The sequence below is a fragment of the Episyrphus balteatus genome, chromosome 1 (assembly GCF_945859705.1).
Source record: "Episyrphus balteatus chromosome 1, idEpiBalt1.1, whole genome shotgun sequence".
NCBI classification, from domain to species: Eukaryota; Metazoa; Arthropoda; class Insecta; order Diptera; family Syrphidae; genus Episyrphus; species Episyrphus balteatus.
This window is the reverse complement of record NC_079134.1, coordinates 123,890,657-123,907,226: the sequence shown is the minus strand read 5'-3', so window position 1 is coordinate 123,907,226 and position 16,570 is coordinate 123,890,657. Positions and strand designations below refer to the sequence as shown.

General features: G+C 29.4%; 1 protein-coding gene across 1 annotated transcript; it reads left to right on the top strand.

Moving 5' to 3' along the window:
• The first annotated feature begins 3,249 nt into the window (after positions 1–3,249).
• LOC129910618 (nose resistant to fluoxetine protein 6-like) lies at positions 3,250–14,390 on the top strand. Its single transcript, XM_055988055.1, has 13 exons — positions 3,250–3,291; positions 3,369–3,511; positions 9,170–9,313; positions 9,376–9,541; positions 9,600–9,743; positions 9,808–10,177; positions 10,240–10,405; positions 10,469–10,548; positions 13,148–13,261; positions 13,355–13,698; positions 13,865–14,007; positions 14,066–14,177; positions 14,247–14,390. Coding segments are annotated over exons 1-13 (2,010 nt in total). The 5' UTR covers positions 3,250–3,290; the 3' UTR covers positions 14,330–14,390.
• Positions 14,391–16,570: the final 2,180 nt, after the last annotated feature.

The following is a 16,570-nucleotide window of genomic DNA, read 5'->3' as shown; positions in this document are numbered from 1 at the left end:
TATTTTTAAGATAGGTACATTTTCTTTTTATTTTAACTGATTTCTTATAAATCTTTTAGTTCAAGGATATAAATAAAATAACCTGGAGAACTTTGATTAAATATTAGTCTCTCTTTATGAAAAAGATATCGGAATAACTTCGAAATCGTTGTTTGGCGCTTGATTAAATTCTACTGGCTTAGCTTCGGTTGTTTTATAAAAGATATTGAATAAAATAGGAAGTTCATCAAATTGATTACTTTATAAAGCGTATGCATCAAAAGCTTCGTTTTACTTTTGCCTTCGGGTCCGAAGTTGTTCATTAACATTTGAACATCGTTTTCTAGTGGTGTAACAAAGCGTTTTTAAAGGTTCTAGTACAAATCATGTTCGAAACAAACACTACGGAAATAAAGCTTACAATTTGACTTAGTTTAGGTTTACAATTTTAAAACCTGTCATATAAACATTATGAACAAATTTACATTTCTGACGATTTTTTATTATTCTGCTGCAAATAAAGCTTTTTTTAAATTAATTAGAGTTAATTAATTAAATAAAATAGCTGCTGCTGTCTCTATTTAGATGAAAAATAATGATTTAAAAATTATTCTTTTGCAGAATTGATAACCTCCTCCTTTTTGGAAAACGGTAAAAAAAACAAGAAATTATTGGACTATCTTGGGATTGGAATTTTAGACCTGTGGTGCAGAAGACAAAAAAAAACATTTGGATTGCAAATAACTCAGCATCGAGACCACGAAGGAACTTTTTTATTTTTATCCAATAACAGACTTTACCGAGACTTTTCTTTTGATGCCTCACTAAATGGTCTTGAAGAAAATTTGTACTTGATCTTTAGGGCAAATATTGGTTTTGTGTCGAAAAAAATGTGTGTTTTTAATCAAAACCATTATTACGGTGAAGGAGAAGTCCGAAAAAGTAGGTGTCGCAATTCCGTCCGTGCGTCTGTGCTTCCATCTGTACACATTTTCACAGCCTAAACGGATGAACGGATTTTCTTCAAATTTGGTACAGATGATTTTTATAGAATTCTGAGAGTTGTTTTACAAATTTTTCGAGTTATAGCAAATTACTCGAAAACGGTCTTAACGATTTTGATTAAACTTTGCAAACGTAATATTCAATATTCCTGAAGAAGGGTACATTCATACCTGAAACGTCGACTGGTACAAACTAAGCATTAGAAAATACAAAAAGATCTATAGCCCACGAAATAGTAAAATTTATTTTATTGCTATAAAACTGCATTTTTAGTTTTTCTCAAAAAAGTCAAATAACAAAAACATTTGTTTCATTTAACAAAATTTTGCCCTAAATGTCGGTTCTTCCCCAATATCAACAAAATTCTTTTTAAATGTATATAGAGGCAGCTCTTAAAATCTACAAGTAAACTTACATAACAGTGCATTGAACTGCAAGAGCAAGTATGTGCGACCCAGTCGTGCATTTTATTTTAAAGATTTTTTTGTAAAAAATGTTTTAAAAATTATACAGGGTGTCCCACAGTCACCGCTTTTCACCATGAAAACCATGGATTCCTGAAGTCATTTTAAGTTGAAAAACTTAAGAGGTAATTTTCTCGTTTTCGTCCCGTTTTCGAGTTACCACGGTTTTTATGATTTTTGCTCTCTTGTCCTTTAACTGGCCTTATCTTTGTCAAAATACGTTTTATTCGAATTTTTTTTACAACCAATCAAGAATTTATTAGTTTTAGTTTGTCTCAAAACTTTTTTTTCTGCGGACAACCGTTTCTCCACTATTTTGCATCAAACACAATTTTCTTCGTTTTTTAAGTTGTTTTTTACACTTTCATATCATTTAAGTCAAAAAAACACGTTAATGAGTATTAATTTTTTGTGCTTTTTATTAAAGCCTAGTTTATTTTCATAAAGAAAATAAGTTTTATTTCATAAAAAAGGCTACTGAAATTAATTTAAAAAAATAAACAAACTGAGTGAATTAAAAAAAAAAAATTTTAAATACGAAATTAATTTAAATGAATTAAAACTTTTTCTGAGCTTTATCTATTTGTTCTTTTCTTAACCACAATAGCTCAGAAAAAGTTTTTATTCAATTAAATTAATTTTTTATTTAAAAATTATTTTTTTTTGAATTCACTCAGTTTGTTTATTTTTTTTAATTACTTTCAGTAGCCTTTTTTATGAAATAAAACTTATTTTCTTTATGGTAACTCGAAAACGGGACAAAAACGAGAAAATTACCTCTTAAGTTTTTCGACTTATAATGATCTCAGGAATCCATGGTTTTCATTTGATACGGTGACTGTGGGACACCCTGTATAGGTACCTACATATAATCATTTTTATCAAAAAACAAAACCGACTTCCATGGATTATGGTTTGTCTAATAGTTCCTATAGCCAGAACTGAACGAAATTGAAATGGGACCACATTGCAGTCACCAGCTTTCCAATACAAAAGAATTATCAAAATTGGTTCAAAAAAATATAAATAAGAAAATAAGAAGCGTGATTCACGCCACCACGCACATCGATTTGTTTATTAGTAATTGCATCATGACTATCGTCGAAGACTTTACTTTCTGCAGTCTCTGAAAAAAGAATATAATAAAAGAAAGCGATAAATACGATCAAGGAAACTGAGGATTCTGTTTGATTCTTTTAAAATTCTATGCCCAAATCTTACTTACTTAATATCATATGTTTACCAAAATAAACTTTGTCCCAATTCATCAGCATGTGCAAAAATATAAAAAAATCAGCCTTCGACCTTTCTTCAAAAAAAAATTTTAATCTATAGTTAGATCAGTGATATACATATATCTTCTTCTCAAAAATTAAAAACAATGTCTCAAATCAAACAAATGAAGTACGTGAAAATATAGCCCTAACCTCTGCTCAGGTTAAACATTTTATTTGACTCATTCATGAAAAGTAAACATATAATCATTTAATGTACACTGACATAAAATAACCATTACACATTTTCAAGGGCGCTCAAGGTAAATATTTTTTATTTGGTAGCAAAATTTTTTAGTTTTTGGTTTATTTTAGTGGCAGTTTCTAAAATTGTCTCAAACGTGATCAAGTGATATAGAGCTCATCTCTTTACATTCCTTATTATATTAAAAATTATATTTTTGTTGTAAAAAATGAGAAATGTTGCACATTGAAAGAATATAATTATTTGTTGAGAATTTTCGTTTATATTTTGAATTGTTTTTCAATATTGATTTGCATAATGAAGTTATTAATTATTTTAGTTTTGTTTATAATATACCCTCTGGTTATTGAATGCCAGTTTAATAGTAAGTGATCGAATCCTTTTTTATTCAAAAAAATAGTTAAATTGTGGAAGTAATAAATAAATTTTATAATTTTATAGTGACTGCATACAGGAAAATGCCACCTCTTTACATCCTAGATGATTATGATGCCTGTTTGGAAACTGAAAATAAAGCAACTTACTGTTTAGCTATTGGGGAGATAGTGCCAAATGATACTTCAGAATTATGGCAACAAATTGAAGTAAGTTTAAATAAATATGTTACGAATTTATTTTATGATTAAAGATTTATGCAATGCTATAGACTAGTGATGGGAACTATCGAATGATTTGAACTATCGATACTTAGTAACTGAATGATTTGAATTATCGAATAGTTCATTCATTCATTCATTTATTCATTCGAATAAAAACTATCGAACAAACTATAGAATAAAAACTATCGTATAAAAAAACTATTCAAATGAAAAAACTATCGTTTTAGAAAACTATTTAAATGAAATAACTATCGTTTAGGAAAACTATTCAAAAGAAAAAACTATCGTTAAAGAAAACTATTTGAATGAAAAAAACTATCGTATTAAAAAACTATTCAAAAGAAAAAACTATCGTTAAAGAAAACAATTTGAATGAAAAATATATCGATTAAGAAAACTATTCAAGTGAAAAAAAAACTATAGTTTAAGAAAACTATTCAAATGAAAAAAACTATCGTTTAAGAAAACTATTTGAATCAAAAAACTATCGTTAAAGAAAAAAATTTGAATGAAAAAACTATAGTTTAAGAAAACTATTCAAAAAAAAAAAACTATCGTTTAAAAAAACAATTTGAATGAAAAAACTACTTTAAGAAAACTATTTGAATGAAAAAACTATCGAATAAGAATAATGTTCAAAAGAAAATACTATCAAATAAAAAAAACTATTTTAATACAGTCAAATAAGGAGAAAAAAGGGGTAAATCTCGGAATGAATGTTAGTAGAAATTTTTTTTGCTCAATATCTTCCTTTTGCCATTCTATAACATATCTCAAAAGTCTAGAAAAATCTCATGTCCGCTTGTCGCGATTTCAAGGTCAAGTCGCGAAATGGAGATTTTCAAAATTAGCAAAAATAGGCTATGGTATTATATACACATATGATACATGATTTCAAGGTATTTTTTAATGCTAATTCCAAAAAATCTAAAATCAAGACAATCTGACGTCTCTGGAAAAAGTTATACCTGTTTTTCATCTGTCAACTCATATTATTATAACAGTTGCAAACTTACTGCCGAAAAACCCTTAAAAGTTATGGTAGATGAACCAAATTTTGCATGAAGATTTTAGAATCCATCATTATTAAAAATCAAAACAATCCATTACAAAAAATATATATACCTACGAAATAATGGTATTTTTTGATGGAGGGGCAAATTTTAGGATATCCACTAAAGAAGATTCTTGTTCATCTTAGGAATAAGTGTTAATAGGCTAATTTTTTCATTTTAATCTTTGTTTGGATATTCTTTAACTACCCTCAAAAATCTAAAAAAAATCTCATGTCCGCAAGTCCTAATTTTCTTGGTTTGAAAATAAGGTGCAGATTTTAAAAAATTGAAAAACTACACTTTAGATATTTGTGTCAGATCAACATGAATAAGGTGCATTACTTTTCAGGGATGGTCAGGTTGACTTGTTTGTGTGTTTTGTTGGAATAAGTGTTAAAAAATACCTTTAAATCATGTCGCCTATGTTGGTATACATATAAAAATTTAAACTTTTCTTATTAATTTTTTAAAATCTGCACCCTTTTTTCAAACCAAGAAAATCAGGACTTGCGGACATGAGATTTTTTTAGATTTTTGAGGGTAGTTAAAGAATATCCAAACAAAGATTAAAATGAAAAAATTAGCCTACTAGCACTTATTCCTAAGATGAACAAGAATCTTCTTTAGTGCATATCCTAAAATTTGCCCCTCCATCAAAAAATACCATTATTTCGTAGTTATATATATTATTTGTAATAGATTGTTTTGATTTTTAATAATGATGAATTCTAAAATCTTCATGCAAAATTTGGTTCATCTACCATAACTTTTAAGGGTTTTTCGGCAGTAAGTTTGCAACTGTTATAATAATATGAGTTGACAGATGAAAAACAGGTATAACTTTTTCCAGAGACGTCAGATTGTCTTGATTTTAGATTTTTTGGAATAAGCATTAAAAAATACCTTGAAATCATGTATCATATGTGTATATAATACCATAGCCTATTTTTGCTAATTTTGAAAATCTCCATTTCGCGACTTGACCTTGAAATCGCGACAAGCGGACATGAGATTTTTCTAGACTTTTGAGATATGTTATAGAATGGCAAAAGGAAGATATTGAGCAAAAAAAATTTCTACTAACATTCATTCCGAGGTTAAACCCTTATTTGACTGGATTATTTTATTGACAAAACTATCGTATAAAAAAAACTATTTGAATGAAAATAGAAACTAAAATTTCGAATGAAAAACCTATTCGAATGAAAATAGTAACTAAACTATCGAATGAAAAAACTATTCGAATGAAAATAGTAACTAAATGAATGATTTAAAACTATCGAATGAATGAATATCTTGCAACTATCGATAGTTTGATAGTTTTTATTCGATAGTTCCCATCACTACTATAGACCAAAAGCCAATACAATATATCACTAATGGCATTCTTGCAAAATTTAAACTTTTTAAACACCAACAAAAATTGTTTGCATACGATAGTTAAATTCCCTTAGACCAATAATGTTTGATTCAAGACTAATAATGTAAAAAAAAATATTTTTGTATTATACAGTTAAAGTCTTTAATCCAACAATTAATGTATTTCAAATTTCCCATTGCATAGCAATAGAAATGAAACAAATATTTTTTTCGAGGTTTGCACATCAACTCTTTCGTTTTTCGTCTTCTATGTAAATGATCAAATATTGATTCTATTTTTTTGATTTTTTTGAAATAAATATCTAAGTGCCACTGGTTGGTTCATAAGGAGCAGGTAATGGAGAAAATTAGTTTTATAATGTAGGCTGATTTTATTTGCGTTCTTGACATAAGAAATTCTTGAACATTTTCTAGAATGTGACATCCTCATTTTTTTGTAATATTTATTACGTGCTTTTCGGACATCTTCAGATAACTACTGACCTATTGTTTAAACTCAAAATGCTGAATTATAGTTCCACCCCAGATGTAAGCGTGTCGTTTGCATAATAATATAAAAGTCATACATTTATGATCACGGCCATGGTCTCATTAAACAAATAACCTCAATGTTCCTTGAACTTGAATACATAATAATGCCTGGTACGTCTCATTAAAGTCCAATTATTTTAGAAAAAAAAATTATGGCAATCGGGGACTGCATGCATGCCGGGGCAAAGCTATTGCATTTTTAATCAACTTATGCAATCATAATTATTTATTTAATTTTTATTTATGCCGTATTTTTTTTTTTTTTTGATATTAATTCAAGTTTTTTCGTTGATATTAATTTGAGCTACAAAATTAATACCAAAGAAAAAACTTGATCATTTTCATCATTAATATGTCAGATGATTGAGATGAAACTCCAAACAATACTTATTATAATAAATAATTTTATTTAATAGCGTCTATAGTTTATTTTTCGATTTTAAAAACTTAATACTTTTAGGTTTTGTCATAAAATTATCTTTGACTTGAAACCTAATTAATAATTTTTAACAGAAGAAATAAATGAATTAAAAGTGAAAAAACCGTCAACACTGCTCTTGGAATCAAGAAAACTGCACAAGATAATAAAGAGTAAGTGACAAATGAGTGAAAACTTTACAATTTTTCCCTAGAGCTGCGTACTGAAAAACGAAAAGCAAAACGAAATTTTTCGTTCTAGATTACGTTATCGAATTTTTATATGGAAAATTTCGTTTCGCTTAAGCTGCGCACTAGGCTTAAATCCATATTTTGGGTTAAATGAAAAAAAAAACACAAAGTTTGCAGTTTTTCTTCCAATAAGTGCTACAAATACTAGGTCCCGAACAAACTATAATTTTTGTTTGTTTTGTTATTAGCACTATTACATTTAAAAATTATAGTAATTTTTTGCAACCATACAAAAGTGACACACCCTAATACGCACTTAAAAATCAAAGCACTATGCAGCAAGCCAAAGTAACTATTTAAAACTCTAATAAAAGATTAAAATAGAAAGAAAAAACACGTGGGTAAAAATTACACCGGCACACAAAAAAAAAGTGTCATGTACTAGGAACCAGACCTATCTTTCTACATAATATATGTTTTTGGGCACGCTGAATCCGAATTTCAAGTCCATTTGGCTCGGTCACCCTCCAGTTTTGAGCTGTGACTGCATTTTGTTAGAATTTTTATGACTTTTTTGGAGTTTTTTTTTTACATTTTCTCAAAAGTTGTCCGAACACCGGACAAAACGGACTCGAAATTCCGATTCAGCGGGTCCAAAAACATATAAAAATATAGGTCTGGTTCTTGGTACATGACACTTTTTTTTTGTGTGCCAGTGTTATTAAAATTAATATTTTTATTCTTTTAGTTTAACCCTCTTAGTGAAGTAACAAAAGCTCAAAAATGTGCAAAATTAGGGAACCCGGCCGAACAGCTTAGATTTTAATAATATTTTTTTTTCAAACGTCGGTAATTAAAAATACTTTAAAGTCTATAGATTAAAAATTGCCGGTGTTGCCGCTTTGAGTTTTAAAATTTAATTGAAGATTTTTGTGAACAAAAAGGAAAAAAAAATACATGGGAGTGAGGGACAATCTTCCATCGTTCAGGCGATAGATGCAATTTTCTAATTAATTGACTTCAAACACAAAAAAAAATATTTGAACACAACGGCAACACCTACAATATTTAAAATACATTTTTAAAAAGCTAAAAGCTTAGTCACATTTGTAAAATTAAAATTAAGTAAACTGAATGAATGGCTTTTGAAAGAATGGTAATTAAACTCAGATTTAAAAAAAAAAAATGATTGACAAAATTTTAACATGTCGTTTTTCAAACTTTTTCGTAATATAAAATGCATTTATTTCCAAATTTTTCTGGCCACATTTATTATGATTTGAAATTATAAAAGGAAATGTCAATATGTATTACGGTTAATGAAAAAAATTAAAAAGTATTTCATTTTCGAAGAACTTTTTTTATAGAAGTTTTGAAAAAACATTTAAATATAAAGTTATTTTTTATTCATTCAATAGCCCTTATTGTTAAAAGTTAAATATCAAAAGTTTAAAGTTCTTATTTGCCAAAAATCTTTGATAAAATCAATTATTTGAATGCAAAAATTCAGTTTTTATCAGAAAAACCCATTGAAATTGAAGTAATTTTTAATTTTTTTTTTTTTTTTTTCATATTGTAGGTGTTGCCGTTGTTTTCAAAATACTTTTTTTGTGTTTGAAGTCAGATTATGAGAAAATTGCATTTATCGCTTAAACGATGGAAGATTGTCCCTTACTCCTTTATATTTTTTTTTTTAACCCAGGGTTTTGTGGTGGTGATCTTCTTCAATCCAGCACATTTAAGGCAATATATCTGATGGCTTTTTGGCAATTTTGCCACTGGTATTCAAAGATCTTGGTCCACCTGATTAAGAACTTTTCGAGAGGTATTTTTAAACTTAATAGGAAAATTACGATTTCTTTCCATTGATTGCAATCATCGAACTTTATCACAGTATAACCCTATAGCCATTACTGAAAGAGAGGTTTTACTTTCACTAAAAACTGTGAAAAAAAAATAAATAAATAAAATAAATGCTATTTGGGTTAACACGCGCATCATTTTTGTTTTTTAAGATGTGCTTTCATCAGAATTTTAATAATAATTATTATTTTTATTTTGTATATAGACCTTTTCTTCGGAAACTAAACTTCATTTCCAACACAATTATCTTTACTTTGGAGTCTGTTTGGATTCTTGTCAACAAGCGATTAACAACTTGAACTCATCTTCGAAAGAAAATCTTTACACCGGAAATATTAAAAATACCGAAGTAAAACCTTTATTTCTTTTCGTTTTGTTTTAATTTTCTAAAGCTAGATTATTTTTTAACAGTTGATTGAATACTTTTCTGAAATAAATAAAGAAGACTCAGAAGCAAGATTTCAAAATGAAAAAATCATAAACACTTGCATTAATTATAACTTTGAAAAGAAGTACAACTTACAAACACGTTCTTTTCTTGAGTATTGTGTCACAAACGAATTACCTCCAAATTATAGTAAGTTTAACTTAACTTTTAAAAACGTACACTATTTCATATATTTTTAATATTACAGGTTATTTGGAAATAGTTTTTTTGGTACTTCTTGGAACGCTTTTATTTTTAGTTGTTGTCTCATCGAACTATGATCGACAGCTAAAAAATAAACAAGTTAATTTTCAAGGCAATGAGTTTTACCAAAAAAGTTTATACAGTTTACGTAAGTTAATAGCGTAACTAATGAAATACTTACTCTTTTTCTACATTGTAATATTAATTTTTAATCTTTTTAGAGGACACTTTATTAACCTCATTTTCAATATGTCGTAATTACTACCGTCTAGTGGTGCCATCGAAAAGTGAACTTTCTCGTGATCTAAGATTTCTTGAAACTTATAGATTTTTTGCTACTCTTATGGTAGTCTTTGGACATGTTCTGCTTTCAATAAAGGGTGTTCCTTTGCAGAATACTCAATTCATCGAACAAATGTTCTACAAAATTGAATCACAAATATTTATAAATGGAACCGTAATTATACAAGTATTTTTAGCCATGAGTAGTTTTTTGTTGTGTGTTCATTTTCAAAAAACATTAGCGTCGAAAAAACCTGGTATAGCAGAGTGGGGACAAATGATTTTGTATCGATATTTGAGGTAAATTTTTTAATAAAATTTAATAAAAATGGTTTTAATTTTTATAATAACATATTTTACAGATTAGCTCCTTCATTAGGTTTTATGATACTTTTGAACGGGTCAGTGCTTCCACGTTTCCAAGAAGGACCATTTTGGAAACACAGTGTTGGTGCTGAAAATGTCCTTTGTCAGGAAACATGGTGGAGAAATTTGCTTTTCATCAATAATTTTACTTTGAGGAAGAGTGTAAGTTAAAATTTGTTTGAGGAAAATTGCAAAGAAAAAAAAATAACAATAATTTCATTAAAGTGTCTCCAACAAACCTGGTACCTTGCAACCGATTTTCAACTTTATGTTTTGTTTGCTGCTCTTCTTATATTCATTGCAAGGTAAATGATAATTAAAATAATTTAGTATTTTAGTGTGTTTTGGTCAAGCCTAAAAGGTGTAAGTATCTTAGATCGCACTAAATAAATTAGGTACCTACGTAAACATTAATGTTGTGTAAATAAATAACAGAGACAATTTTCGGCCTGAAAACCATACGTATACAGGGTGTCCCAAAAGTAATGGATCAAACGAAATATGCTGATAGGCCGACTTAAGGGCTCTCAGAACTTGGTAACTTGTTCATCCCAAATCCTTACGGTTTTCGATTTAATGCAATTCTTGTGAAATTTCGAAAAATTCCTACTTTGCAACAGTATTTTGCTTCTTTTTGCAAAAAAATTTGTACGGTGTATGGATGGTTTATTATTTTAAAAAGTTGCCCTCTTATAAATAACAGGGCAACTTTCTAAAATAATAAACCATCCACACACCGTACAAATTTTTTTTGCAGTGTTGCTCTCAAATAAAAGTTAGAAATTGGTTTTTTATAAAACTTGAAACTGTTAGTAAATTTGCAGCGAAATGGCGTATGGAATAAAAAATATTTTGATTAATAAATTGTTCCTAATTATTTGGCAAATATTTTTATAAAAGAATTTTCTTCTTTGCTTTCTTGCTTTGTTTCTTTGCTTCTTTTGCCCACTATTGAAGTTGGCGAAAGAAGCAAAATACTGTTGGAAAGTAGGGATTTTTCGAAATTTTGAATCGAAAATCGTAAGGATTTGGGATGAACAAGTTACCAAATTCTGAGAGCCCTTAAGTAGGCCTATCAGCATATTTCGTTTGATCCATTACTTTTGGGACACCCTGTATATTTGGAAATTAAGTTTGAATACACATAGTTCCAGGCGGACTTTTCTGTTGGGTTATGGAATGATACATTCAATTACGCACAGACAAATCTGGTGTAACGTACAAACAAACCTGTCGTATATTATTGTTCATAGTAAAGAACTGTTTTTGACGGAACGTCAATGGATTACCATAACTTTGAGGTAGTAAAGGACTTTGTTTTCCCTTTGCTGGAAATTAACCCTCTGTAGGCGAATTTGGTTTGTACTTTTTTCGGTTTAAATATTTTATAGGGAATATACAGGGTGTCCCAAAAGTTAACGTCGAAACAAAAACGGTAGATAGGGTAGGTGGTGACAGTTATTAGAAAAATAATAAAAAAAAATCGCAGCCATATATTTTGGGAGTTATGGGCATTTGAAAAAAAGTCGAAAAAATGGTCACCCTGTGACGGTTTTTCATGTGCCGTGACTACAAATCTTAATTTTTCTCATGTTTTTCTTTTGTTACGGAACCTTGAATAACCCTGCTATCAAATGCATTCAAAAATTTTAACTCAGCTGCATCAGTTTTAAAGAAAATATTACTTTTTTACCCAACTTAGTACTAAACAATTTTACATGACTCTAATTCAATGAGCCGTAGTGTAAGAAAAAATGCACTACGATGTTTCGGCAAGTTGCCTTAAAAGTTGGTGTGTTCAATTCTCTTTTCAAAATGGTATAACATTGTTGGGAATATTTCATAAATAACCGAGATACATTTTTTTTTCTTAAGAAATCCGACTTTTTTATGAGGTAATTTTTCCATATTATTCAAGTTTCAGAACCTTTCAGAATACAAAAACTTAAATAATATGGAAAAATTACCTAAAAAAAAGTCGGATTTCTTAAGAAAAAAAATTTTATCTCTGTTATTAATGAAATATTCCCAACAATGTTATACCATTTTGAAAAGAGAATTGAACACACCAACTTTTAAGGCAACTTGCCGAAACATCGTAGTGCATTTTTTTTACACTACGGCTCATTGAATTAGAGTCATGTAAAATTGTTTAGTACTAAGTTGGGTAAAAAAGTAATATTTTCTTTAAAACTGATGCAGCTGAGTTAAAATTTTTGAATGCATTTGATAGCAGGGTTATTCAAGGTTCCGTAACAAAAGAAAAACATGAGAAAACTTAAGATTTGTAGTCACGGCATATGAAAAACCGTCACAGGGTGACCATTTTTTGGACTTTTTTTCAAATGCCCATAACTCCCAAAATATATGGCTACGATTTTTTTTATTATTTATCTAATAACTGTCACCACCTACCCTATCTACCGTTTTCGTTTCGACGTTAACTTTTTTGACACCCTGTATACATAGATGAAATTGACGTAGAATTTTCCGAAGAATTTGAATATTGCATTCACAATTCTTAAAAAAGATATTGTCACCAATAAAAGTTGGGATATCCTGGGCTAACATTGGGCAAACGAACCACAGTGCAAAACCAAAAATTTTACATTTTTAGGATGGGCTTACCTAGGGCACTCGAACCTGGCAGGCTTAAAAAAAAATAACATTTGGGGGTGAAAACTTGAGAGCCCTAATTGAATGAAGGTCCTCTGAATCCGTTTAGCTTGACTTTATATTGTACTTTACTTTTTGAATTAACCTTTGTTATCACACCAATTTGAAAATAGTCAATCATATGCCAGAAAAGAATAAGCTGGAGTGTTGTAAAAAAAAAACTTTTTAAACAATCAGCATATTTTGAACTCATTTTGTTAACTTAATTCTTAATATACTCATTCTTAGGTTCCCCAAAACCAGAAACTATGTATTAGGACTAGCCGTTATAATCTCATTTCTTTGTACAGGATTAGTAACGTATTATCTTGAGCTTGATGCAGCACATCAGGAAACTCCAGAGTAAGTTTAAATTTTACTAATATATAAATGTTAATATAAAATATATATGTATTTGTTGAATAAAATTATTTTTTGTAAAAATTATCCTTGCAGTTCATACCGTTATTTGTTTTGGACAAAGGGTGAAACCATTTACAAAGGTTATGCTCCTTTTTATATGAATTTTGGAGGATTTGTTTTTGGAACAATTACTGCCCTAATTTATTTAAAATACAAAAACGAAGGATTGGATATGAAAGGAAAAAAGTCAACAATCAACAAGATAATCTTTTTAACAATTCCTCTTCCATTTCTGATGTTGCTGTCTGGGCATATTTTTTATAAATACAAATTTATGAAACCCTCCGTTTGGATCGCTATCTATGCTGGATTATTCCGAAACATTTGGGCAATATGGTGTTGTTCTCTGTTTCTAATGATGGCATTCAAAATTGGATGTATGTTGTTTTTTTTTATTTTTTGTTTGTTGAATATGCACTGCCCAACTAACAATTTTGCTTCTATAAAGCTTTATAGATGCTACCGTTGCTTCTATAAAGCTTTATAGAAGAAAAATTGTTTTTAGGGTGTGCAATTGAAAACATTTTTGTTTTCTTTTTTTAGCAACTGTTTATAAGTTTTGCTCGTTGAGAGTGTTTGCTCCTTTGGGACGACTGTCATTCCAAGTCTTCTTGATTCATACTGTAATCATTCGTTGTATTGTTGGTTGTATTCGTCAACCTATATTTATAAATAATTTAGTATTGGTAAGAAACTTTACATTAGTTATTGTTTAATGTTGTATTAATGTGTTTATTATTTTAGACGATGTACATAGCTGCAAGTGTGTTTATATCTTTTTTCTTTGCATTTTTCTTGTATACATGTTTCGAACTGCCATTAGCCACTATTATAAATGCAGTCATCAAAGGACTTGGTAAGACTTTTTAAAACATTTTTTCTTTATTCAATTTGATAATTAAATATTTTTTTTTTTGGCAAAAAGGAGCACCTACAAAGCCTACGAATTCTTCTATGACAACAAGTTCCCCAAGCAAAGATAACAAGGAAGAGATAACAACAGCTTAAAGTATATAACTTTTCAAAGTCGTTTGAAATTTAAGTAACTATGTATGTTAGATATTTTAAAGAAGAGTTTTAAATATGAATTAAAATTTTATTGAAATGTTTGTATGTATAAATAATTAAGATTATAACTAATGTAATGTTGAATTAAAAAAGAACTTAAAACAAAAAACAGTAGGTGTGTTTTTTATTGCCACCGGTCTTAACTAGACAAAAAAAAAGCCTCGGGGCTTAACCTGAAATCTTGGCAGCACTGTATATTGAATGTTCCGAAAATAGCAGACACAACAAAAATTTAGAGTTGTCATTTTTTCGCTTTCAGGTTTTTCTTGTATGTTTTCCAAAGAGACACAAAAATGTATGCTACTAAAACTAGTTAAATACATTTTGTCATTCCAAAAGGGAGTTTTCACGTTATTAAACAAATTCTAAACAATTTTTGAAAAAAATAGTTTGGTAGCACAGATTTAAAACTGTTCAAAAAGTTAAGCCCAGAGAAATCTCCGGGCTAAACAAGTAAGCCCACGGGGCTAAGGTGTTGTTGTATTTAACATATAAAATGCTTAGCCCAGACTGCGTTTTATTTGTCCAGTTAAGCCCGGTGGTAATAAAAAACACACCTAGTGTATAACAGATAGAAGACAAGACTGCGAGGCGTTGATTTATGGTGGATTTACTACATACGTCTGCATTTCCAAATCTGCATTGACACAGTAATTAGGAACCACATACATATGTTGGATAGAGAGAGTAGATGAAAATGCAGAGATCTTCATAAATTATAGGAAGACTATGGAGAAGACGAACATGTTCGTCAGCATCATGCTGGATTTACATAAAGTCTGCAAGGTGAAAAGTAAAGGGGGGAAGAGGGATAGATATAAAAGCTGAAATCCGTACGTATGAAGGAGAGGTATTGATGAAGACGAACATTTTCGTCTTCGCCATAATCTTCCCATAATCTGCATATATGAACATCTCTGCATTTTCATCTACTCTCTCAACCAACATCTGTCAATCTTAAATCTGGAAATGCAGACGTATGTTAATCCAACATCATGCCTCTCACGGATTTCAGGTATATATCTATCAGTCTTTACTTTTCTGCATGTAGATCAATGTAATGGCTAAAACAGACGTGCGCAACATTTGCACGCATCGCTGCATGCAGCGCTGCACCCAAACTACATGTGCATCACTTTTTAAATTATGGATGCCGATTTCTGTCAAAAAAAAATTGATAACCTTGAAACTTTTTATAATTTATTTTTGTTAGAAAACGATAAAAATGGATTATAAGCGGTTAAAATAGAAGAAATAATTAAATTTATAAAACAAAACAAGATGGTTTTGTTTTTTTTTATGAATTCAATTAGTTCTTCCATTTTAAGAAAATCAAAACGAACGTTATTTGAATTTTTGAATGTTAGATTGTGTCAACTGCCAATATCAGTAATGCCAAGTAGAAAGTATTTTGTATTTTTGTTGAAACTTGGCATTTAATTTAGAAATAGAGACATGATGCAGCTGTGCGCTGCATGCAGATTTTTCTCCCATAAGAGCAGGGGCGTACACTCCCTTGGGGCAAGCGGCGTGGTGCCCCGGGGCCCCCGACCGACCCCAGGGCCCCCACTGGAGACAATGCAGAGAAGGAAACTGTTAGCATAAATTGAGTTACGAAGTAACCAAGGAGACAAATTATGTCATTCAGTGTAATGTATAATGCATTGGTAGCCACACAATATATATATATTGATTTTAAAAAAAGGTTACCCCAGGGGCCCCAAAAAAAATAAACTGCTTTTTTAAAAGAAAAATTATAATTTTATCTTAGGGTCCCAAAAAATACATCAGGACCCAATATAAAAACATTACGTTATTGGTGGCATTCCGAATATTACTTCAGAACAGAGGCCCCAATACCTATTAATTCTTGGCTCTTAAGCACTTAATTTTGATGCTCTAAAAATAATTTTTCAGGGGCCCCAAAATAAAAAAAATTATGCCTGATGATGGAAAATAAAATATATATTTATTACTTCAGAACAGAGGCCCCAAGAACTATCAATTCTAAGCTAAAAAAAATTTTATTTTAGGGGTCTCTAAATATTTAATTTTGGGGGCCCCTAGTATAAGTGTTTACTACTTTTATGAGAGACATTTTAAGTAAGTATAGCAAAGTGCATTACATTAAAACATTAAAATAAACCTAAAAATAAATATACGTAATTTTTTTTTGTAACT

Bases quoted from the DNA above. Each gene is read 5' to 3' on its own strand.
- LOC129910618 (XM_055988055.1), top strand. The intron at 10,406-10,468 runs GTAAGTTAAAAT...ATTTCATTAAAG, and splicing joins ATTTTACTTTGAGGAAGAGT to TGTCTCCAACAAACCTGGTA. The intron at 14,008-14,065 runs GTAAGAAACTTT...TTATTATTTTAG, and splicing joins TTATAAATAATTTAGTATTG to ACGATGTACATAGCTGCAAG.